Source organism: Anas acuta, chromosome 1 (genome assembly GCF_963932015.1).
Source record: "Anas acuta chromosome 1, bAnaAcu1.1, whole genome shotgun sequence".
Lineage (NCBI taxonomy): Eukaryota > Metazoa > Chordata > Aves > Anseriformes > Anatidae > Anas > Anas acuta.
In genome coordinates, this window is record NC_088979.1 from 137,515,508 (window position 1) to 137,525,321 (window position 9,814).

At 43.6% G+C, this 9,814-nt stretch overlaps 1 protein-coding gene across 34 annotated transcripts in view; it reads right to left on the reverse strand.

Annotated features, from left to right (window-relative positions):
* Nucleotides 1-9,385, reverse strand: part of PLEKHA5 (pleckstrin homology domain containing A5) — a 168,230-nt gene extending 158,845 nt beyond the window's left edge. For 4 of the 34 annotated variants that reach the window (XM_068659402.1, XM_068659407.1, XM_068659393.1 and 1 more), the window contains exons 1-3: nt 9,113-9,348; nt 8,930-9,006; nt 6,354-6,411 (exon numbers count right to left, since the gene is read on the reverse strand). In XM_068659402.1, coding sequence (XP_068515503.1) covers nt 6,354-6,411; nt 8,930-9,006; nt 9,113-9,210 — 233 coding nt within the window. In that variant the 5' untranslated portion in view covers nt 9,211-9,348. Of the gene's footprint in view, nt 1-6,353; nt 6,412-8,929; nt 9,007-9,112 lie in introns of all 34 variants that reach the window. The other 30 variants (XM_068659433.1, XM_068659442.1, XM_068659416.1 and 27 more) reach the window with 17 other exon arrangements.
* Between the last annotated feature and the right edge of the window lie 429 nt (nt 9,386-9,814).

A 9,814-nucleotide genomic window follows, 5' to 3' on the forward strand; every position in this document is an offset into this window, starting at 1 on the left:
TCTGCCTGCCAGCTCAGCCATTTTTGGAAGCAGCCCTCAGCTCAAGGTACTGCGGGACATGGGTACTGAGATGAGGAAAAGAAAAAGAATCTGTACAACACTGATGGAATAAGGAAGAGGAAATACTGATGGGCCCCAAAATACTTGGGGAGAGGGGATCAATACATCACTGTATGTATAAAATACACAGCTACAACTGCCACCTACGTGAGAGCTACGATCAAACAGCATTTCATTTGCTTTTCACCAGCCTTCAAACACTGTAGATACCAAAAAATGAGAGACCACAGAAGAACTCACTTCACAGTAATAAAGCTAATACATGCTTTTAAGATGTTGTTATCTGCTATTAACTCAATAACCAATTAAGACCAAAGTTAGAAAAGTAGTATTACTGCTTCCAAAACTCAGAATCTAAAGCACTGAAGTTAACTTACTAGTGGGCAGGTTATCAAAATGCCTGACCGCCTTCAGCATCAACATTTCTTGTTGAAATCAGTGTATTTCAATATTCCATGTAACAACCTCTATACAGATTTTTTTTTGCATCTTTGAATTTTTCATTTATTCTCACATATGTTTAAAATGTTGGTAATAAAGAGACAGTAAGTTCTCTACGGTTTTAAGCCTATTTTAGTAAAACTAAAGCATTCAAAGTATTACCCAATTTAGAAACACACTTCATGAAAGAAATAGCTCAAAATGTCAACCACAAGATGTCACACTCAAAAAAGACTTTGTAAGCACAATAATTCTTAACTTTCACATTTGATACTCTACCTGCCAGACTAACTTTGAAACAGCTTCATAAGCAAGGTGTAATAGTCCCCATCAGACCCGCACACGAGTCTGACAGCATGTTTTTGCAGGATGCACTTTTGCCACCCTCCCCTCTGGGAGAAATCCTGTCAAGTTTGCTCCTAGGAGCAAATTAACTCCCACCCCTGTTCCTTTTGCTGGCTTTTCTGCCTGCTGTAGTCTCCACTCCTCCCCTTTCTCCAACTAGTCCTACCTTCTCAGCTTTCTCCTTCAGTACACCACATTCCCTACCTTCACCCTCCTCTTCCTGACACGTCCCCCTCTAAGCTGCTTTTTGGATGCAGTCCTATCTCTCCTCCTCTGACCCACACCCATTTCTTCTCATGTCAAGAACCCTTCCACCTCCACTCCCCATTTCTACGCTGCACCCACCCCACAGTCTCCTTTCCCTTGTGCTGCCGCAGCCCTCTTGCAGAGCTAGCCCCTTTCACAACTCCCCCACAGCAAGATTCCCAGATAAATGCCCTTTTTGTTTTCTTCTACCTCCTCAGATTTTTTATTTTTCCCTACAAAGCAAGAGCATGTGCTTCCCCCAGGGCTCCCAGGAAACACAACTTCATACTTCCCATGGGGAGACCTGCAGAAGCAGCTTTAATGCAGCGAGAAGCGTTTCACTGAGTGGCAGTGCTGCGAAGCAAAATGCTCCCCACACTAAGTATTTTTGGTTCTTGAAACGTTTCAGTGAAATAAAGAAGTAAATGTTAAAATAGAAAGCAAGTTTGCAGGCACTCCTAAGCTCTCCTTTTCTGAGCAGCTTTTCCTACCAAAGGCAGAAGGCAAGGTTTGTTTTGCTGTAATGTTACGTGGCAGTTCACTCATTTACCCACTATTCGATCCACAGGTCTTACCACAAAAGAAGAAAAACTAATGAAGGCCAACAATAAACTTCAGCCTTTCCTAAATTCTACTAAAATAAGTGGTAGAGGTAACCAGAAAAGAACTAAATTCCTAGGAGGAATGCCATTATTCTTTCTGTTGAAAAAAAAACACAATCTGTTCTTATTTTTTTTCAAATCCTATTTTTCCCCCTCAAGAAAGGGCTTCACAGCAAACCTGACTAGTTGTTTGATTTTTCTGGAGAGCTGAATGGGAGAGGATCTTTAGAATGCATGTAACAGACAAAGGTTCAAACAAAAGCTGAATTCTTAATTAGCATGTTTTTTTTTTAGTAAACAACAGAACCTTAAGACTGAAAAGATCTCATCTCATTTAACTGCCTAATGGATTTTTCTTACCTTCCCAATTTTCAAGCCACTTGCCAACTCTATTGATGAAAGTTTCTATAAAAAGCATGCAAAACCCCTACTTGGTACAACAGTGAAATCAGCTTCAGACTGGGTTTACCAATGCTTTGCTTCAGCAAGCAACAGGCAAAAAAACCCTGACAAACACAGGAAAAGGTAACCTTTATAAAACCTCAATATGCAGCTTTAACCTTCTTAATTCTTCACATTTTTAAGCGTACTCACAATAGTGAATTCAGTCAGCCTTTGTATTGTCCAAAGAATACCAGTGCTATAGAAGGGTTAAGAAATATGAAATTCTAACACCCAAACAGTGTAGATGAGAACACTTCTGGAGAAGCCAAATTAGACAGACGCAAAATTCCTCAAATATCTTTCTCAGATTGATTTTTAAACAACTTGATTTTGCAAGTTAATAACCCAAATAACATAAACATGGTTTAAAAGTCAATACAAAAATCCTAGTGTATGTTTAGGACTACTGAAATGGAAAAAAAAAGCAGAAAAATCAAGTAAACGTCTGAGCTTAAATAGTCAGGTGGTTTTAACCAAAGACAAGAGTTTCTTAAACACATGCATACAAATACGTACATGCAAAGACATATTTATGTAATTTTATAGTACTCTAAACCAGTACTTTTGTGCTTAATAGTGATGCAGTCAACACAAGTAGCTAAAAACATCAGGTCTAAAATTCTCATTAATCTTAAGTGGTAAGAAGTCTGAAGCCAGTGACCGAGCATGCTTTCTCTGTTAACAAGTACCATCCTGCAATTGTCACGTGGGTCCATTTCCTTATGCACTTATCATGTAAGTAATTTCCCATACCACTATCCAGATTAAGTCCGTTTTGGGGATAAAGCACTCAGCTTTTCCAGAGCTCATAAGTGCTCAACATGGTACGCATAAGTAAATAGTCCAACAGAGAATATTCTAAGACAAAAGAAAATTCCAAACTTTTCAAGATATAATGCCATCATTTCCAAATGGAGCTTTCCTGTGCCTTGTTTTACTCAATAACACACACACAATTTCATACTGAACCAACAACACATAACTGAAGATTACATTTCAATGTGTCAATTCTATTGTCACACAGTCCTCCGTTCCAGGTAGAAGTTCAATTATTAAAAGGAGCAAACATTTCAGAGAAGTTTAACAATAAAGTCCCCATTAAATGAAAGGCTATTAATGCACATTCCTAATATTAAGGATTTTCTCACTCTCATGGAGTGAAACAACTAACAGTGTAACCAGATCTCATGAGAACATATACAATATATTGTGCCTTTATTTTTTTAATCCAAATAACAAAGAATACCTTTTGTCCTTTGCATTTAGAGGGGAGAGGAGGATGTGGGAGAAGGACACCGTCAATATAAAGTAATAAAACACTTCTATTAATCCAAAAAACTGCAGAAAACAAAAGAGTCTTACCTAGCATCAACTTATTAAAATAACCCTAGACAAAAAACAAAACCTCCTTATGCAGTGGTAACGACGCTGTATCTATCCCTGTTTCAGAATATATTTCCTTTTTTAAAGCCAGAACAAATTCAACATCATGGAAAAAAAAGAAGTGTGCAAACCAGTCACCGTTTGGTATCTACATATTACGAAAATGAAGGGGCACTTCCCAAGAAAAAAATAAGGTGTCCTTTAAAAGTAATCACATCTCAATGCAGTCTGTATCCTGAGTCATTTGTTTGAAATGCCAGTCCCAGAAATGCTAAGATTTAGATGACGATTATCTCCTCGACATTATCCCAATTTGATTATACAGTGTTTACTACATCAAAGCCAGAAAAAGCACAGTAATAGATTCAGTGACACACCCACTTGGAACAGTGAAGACCTATTATTAAAGAACCCTAAGAATCATTTTCAAAAGGTTTTTATTTTCAAACACAGTCTAACGTAAGATGTTACCATAAAGCAAGGTTGTTAAATATTTTTATTCAACCCACATATTTGAAGCTGAGGCTCAGAAGCCAGGTGAAATTATTTATGTGATCAGGAAACTCAACTATCTTTCTTGTATAACTCTTATTGGACACATTACAGAAATTCAACAGCCAAGTTTCACATGGTTGAACACATCAATAGAGTGTCATTAACACTCATTCCCTCGTAACTCCACAACTCATACCAGAACACGAGACAATACGTTTCCTTCAGGCCTGACCCTGAGCAAGTTCTCAATATTTTTAGCTTTTGCATAGCTTTATTGTGCTGTGGTCTGCATAATAAGCATTGATATCTAGCAAATCTGTACATTCTAATAAGCAGGTTACAGTTAAAAATCCACATGTGGGGATGCCTGTGTAGACAAGGTCATAACAACCTGTGCTGCTTCCCAGTCGTGTGGGCGCACCATGGTAGTTCAGACTCAGACAACTAGAATGATTATAATCAACACATCATCCAGAGTTACGCTGCATAAGACAGTGATTATAATGTTGTCACCCTGTCTATGTTACCTCTCGCATCTTCTTTAGCACCAGTAAAGCTGAATGCTAGACAACTTTAAAAGGAGAAGCTATCATCGGGCAGAAGACTAAACTCAGCCTGAGAACCTACACCTGTGGAGCAACAAACAGGTATTTAACTGAGGATGCCAAACTGGTCATACCATCCAAATCCTTCAGCAGACTTGACAGCACTATCTCTGCTATCCTCCTACATCTATCAAATCAGAAGTGTTTGTGCAACACATTTTCAAAAGATGCGGCACAATTTTTAAATATAAACAGAGCTATTTAGCGTTGGCTATCAGCAAAACAATCAGCTTAATGTATATCTTAACAGTTATGATAATGCCTTGAACACAGGATCTCATAAGGACAAGAGTACACAAACAAGTTACACTTGGTAAATTCATGCACAAGCACATCAGTCACTCTGCAATAGCTGTCCACACACTTTTTTTTTGTTCAAAGAAAACCCCGGCTGCTATTTTCCAGTTACTATGGCTAATAAACTGTTTGTAGGTTTATTTTACAATAGCTAGCTCAATCTGGAGGTATAGAAAATATTTTCTCTATTATATACAGAAATGTAGCTATAATTTTTACTCTTCTACATTTAGCAACGTGAACAGAACACCAGAGTTGAAATCTTTAGCACATTCCTGTCCTTAGTCCCATGTACTTCTTGCCATTTGTTATACAATTCTAGTGTAATGTAAGCTACAAGAAAACAGAACAGAACAGTGAAACAAGCGTGTTGTCTAGTAACAAGGCCCCTTCTAGAGAGCCTGGCACCAGTTCTAGTCACATTTTTGGAGCAATGTCCTTCAGTATATTCTTTGGAATTTTGTTTAGCATTTAATCATAGATTTTCCTATCTGTATATAAAATGAACCATGCAACACTTGGATAAATCCCATCTCACAACGTTTACAATGCTACTTACACAGAGCAGCTATCTTTTGCCTTACACTAAGACATAAGTAAAACCTACCTGCAGCCTGAAGCCTCTATGCCTATTGGTAATCTTCATTTGCAGATGTTATCCTACTGATGACATCATTTGTTTACAGATGACCAACCAAACACACAGCACTATGAGCTGAATTACTGAATGAATCAAGTAAGGCCTGCCACTTTAAAATTTCCCAGTTAAGGATGGTCTGACTATCTGGAGGGCAAGTGTTTGTAACAAGATCTGATCAAAATGACCTCTGGAGTCCTACAAAGCAGCTCTGTTTCCACGCTCCTCTTTCAAAAAGATGAAGAAGTAAGTCTACCACAACAGACACACTCTTCCAAGCATATTAAAATCCAAATAAAAGATACTGAAAACAAAGCAAGCAAAAATCAATACTAGAAGCAGGACATCTGCAAAGAAGAGAGTCACATTAAACATTCAGAGTGGCCTTAAAGTAATTACTACAGAATAGGGCTGAATCAAGACTCTTCTCCCAATAACAATATAAGATCTTGCCTTTCGGAAAGCATTTATGACATGACAGTGCATACACACAAGTGTCAAATACGCAGACAAATGCAAGGTCTTCTTGACTTGCACAGACATTTGTTACCAGTTGGTCACACTCATAGCATAAACTTCATTTGAAACTGAATACTTCAGCAACATTAAAAGCAAAACCTCAAGAAATTGTTTTTATCTGTGCAGAATTTCTTTAACAAAGAATTTCATACGTTGACAAGCTTGAACACTCCTCTTCAGTAACGCTCAAATTTCATTTGGCATATGTTCAAGACTACAGTGACATTCAGACAAACTCATTAAAATTATAGTATTGTGACAGATAAACACTCAACTTACTTTACATAATATCTTGCACCTTCAAAAGTGTAAGCTTCCTCCCAACCTGTGGGTAAGTCTGGAAAACAAGTAGCAAAACATTGTAATTAACTTTTGAAATGATGCTAGCCATACTGGTCTAGTCCTTGACTAAGGTAGTTAAAATATTGCATCTTATTCCCGATGTTAAATGCTCTAGTCCTACAAACAAGTACTTGTAAATTGACTCAAAATACTGCCTCTCAGTTTAAATTCTGTAATCTACTACAAGCAACACAAAGAAAAATCTGATTTGGATTTCTCAAACGATAAGGGCTTATAAGTGTGTCTTATGTAGCAATGTTTCTTCCTTTGCCCAGTAACTAGAACTCACTGTCGTCATGAGTTCTTTCTGCCTTGAACTTCAGTAGCATCAAATCACCTGACAAACAAAGATCTAAGCGAAATCGATTTACTGAGTTTGCGTTACATGCAAGTCGCAAGCATCTTAACAGGCATGGTATCAACTACACCACAGAGCTATTTTGTATTAGCATAATTCCACCACTGATGTTACTAACAAGTGTTCCTGCAGTGTTTACAACTCTATTCAATTTCACATGAGAATAATTTTCAATGCAAATCTAGTGGAGGAAGTGGGTACATCTTTTCCCTCTGTATCTCAGGAGTCAAGAACCCAGACACAAAAGAAAATATCTCTCTGGAAAAAACAACAACAACAAAAACAACCAACCACTAATGGTCAACTTTTTTTAAAACTAATTGCTTCCTGATGCAATGGAAAATGTGAAGATGCTGAAGAATCACCTCTATGCAACTCTAGATGCATCGCTACCATTAAAAGTTTGCTGCAGTTGTTAAAAGCAGTAATTGAAATGTATGGCTCACTCTCTGAATTATAAAATCAACGATATTTTTCCCAGGAAAAAAGAAAAAATATTTAGTCTGGATCACATGACTTTTCCTGTTTGTTCATTTGCTCTGGCTGACTTTTTTATTTCACCTCTGTCTTCTCTAGAAGAAATGAAAATCCAGGTGTCTTGATAACGACACAAGGCAAAGTTCATCAAACAGGAAGACTCTCTAGCAGAATGACTAATGGCTGCTAGAAGAACTTTGCAAAAATAATACCTTTCCAGGGCTGAATATCTCCAGAAATAAGAACTTCATTTTAAAGGACAATATTTTCCTCATCATCTAGTATGTATTACACAGTATTATTTACTAAAAAGCTTTACAATAATACAAATTTCCAGGAGAAACTTATTCACTCAGAAGTAATCTCTTTAGGGAAGACACATCTTGTGCTTACTTTGACCAGGTTCCAAAACAACGGTCAGGACAAAACAAGATATAAAATCCAGAGCTAATCTGTTTGATTGTATCTACACATGGAGACACAAATTAATACACACATGAATGAGGAAAACACAGAAACTGGTTTGTTTTGCAGGTACTTCAGTATCTGATCTACAAATCATGGTCGGTATATCCAAGGTCATACCTCACTCTGTGTTCAGAAATAAGTTTAATTTATCTGATAATAACTCTCCTAGGTTATATACAGTACTCCAGATCCTCAAAAGCAAGCTGCATTTCCCTTACAAGGCACTTAATGGCCGAAATAAATGAGACACTTGGAGAATTGCTGTTAAATCACCATCAGTCAACAGAGACACTGTTGGCAGCGTGGAAAAAAAAAAGGGAATTAATACTCAGCTCATATTAATGGCCAGCTAGCAGAGCACTTCACATACATCTGCCCCATGCGTACTGCTGTAGATGAAAGCCAGTCTCTCAATTAATCTGAGTACTGGAAGTGGGGAAAAGAGGAGCCCGATAGCAATCAGCAGCTCTATTTCCTGGCACTAAATGACTTCTCCCAAGCATCAGCCCCTCGCTGCGGGCTGAGCTGCAGAGTTCCTTCCACCAGCCAGAGCCCCGGCTCCCCGAACTGCTCCCAACTCTCACAAGGCTGCCCGCAGTTTCCGAAGGGGCTGTTTCCGACCTCGTGCCGCCTAAGCCCTGAGCAAAGCCCGGCAGCGAACAGCCCCATCGGGCCCAACAGAGCGGCGGGTTTCACCCGGGCGGCTGCTCGCAGACAAACAGCCGCCCGTAGAGCTGCCCTCCACCACCTCCCAGCGGCACGGCTGGGCTCTGGGGCTCCGCAAGCCTTCCTCCTCCTCCTCCTCCTACTTCTCCAGGAGGAGCGAGCGGCAGCAGCACCGAGTCCCCCATCCCTCGCGGCTCGGTGCCTTGCCTCCCCCCTGTCACTCGCGAACCACCCCCGCTCTCCGCGGGGACGGCAGCGGAGGGGGGGGGCAGGGGGCAGGGGAGGGCTCCGGGGGCGCTCCGAGCGCTGCTGGGGGGGGCGCCCCGCTGCTCCCCGGGGCCGAGCCGCCGGGCGGGGCGGGCAGCGCCCAGGGGTCCCCGGGGGTCCCCGCCCGGCAGCGGGAGGGCGGCGAGGAAAGGCGGGGGGGGGGGGGGGGGCGGAGACCGCGGGGCACCGAGCCCCGGGGGAAGGGGCGGCCATGTCGGGGGAGGGCCGGGGGGCTCCCCGCTGCTCCCCCAGCCCCCCAGCCCGGGCGGGGTCCTACCTGCGCTGCGGCGGTGCCCGGTGATCACGGCCTCTCCGGTGAGCGGGTGCAGCCAGGTCGTGCTCTTCGCCTCCTCGCTGCAGGGACGCACACAGGGAGCGAGTCAGGCGGGCGCTGCACCCCCCGGCCCCGCTCCGCGCCCCCCTCTGCCCCCCGGCCCCCCTCCGCCTCCGCCCCGCTCACTTGATGAAGAAGACGCGGCCGCCCTGGCTGATCCCGTAACTCCAGCTGCCGGGCAGCGCCCGCAGCCGCTCCGCGCTCAGCTCCGCCGGGGCCGCCATGGCCGAGCCGCCGCCGCCGCCAGCGCAGCCGGGGAGAGCCGGGGGGGAGCGGGAGGGGAGGGGAGGGGGGCGAGGGAAGGAGGGAGGGAGGGAGGGGAGGGGGCGCGCGGGCACGAGCGAGCGCGTCCCCGCCGCCGCCGCCAACACCTTGGGGAGGGGCGGGGGCAGCAGGAGGGGGCGGGGCGAGGCGGCGAGGCACGCCCCCGCGCGGGCACGCCCCGCCCGCCGCGGGGGCGCGCAGCTCTGCTGGCCGTTGGGGCGGGGCAAGGGAAATGGGGGGGGGGGTCGGGGGGCGGCGCGGGGCTCGGCTGGCGCGGGGCCGAGGCAGGGGGAGGCGGTGGGGTTGTGGCGCTTCGAGGGGACAGGCCGAGCGTGCAGGGTGAGGCAGGGCTTCGATTGAGGTTAAGAAAAAGAAATGAATAAAACTGTCGTGGCCGTGGTGTTTCTGAGGGGAGCTTGCCGTACAGAACCGTGTCCTCAAACGAGGAGGGCTGGGAAGCCCGAGGTGTTCTGCTGACAACACTCCTGCGTCCACAGAAACGTTTGAGATTCACAGCTGAGAGCTTCGCCCTCCTCTTGTCTCCCGTTCTGAGCACTTACGGAA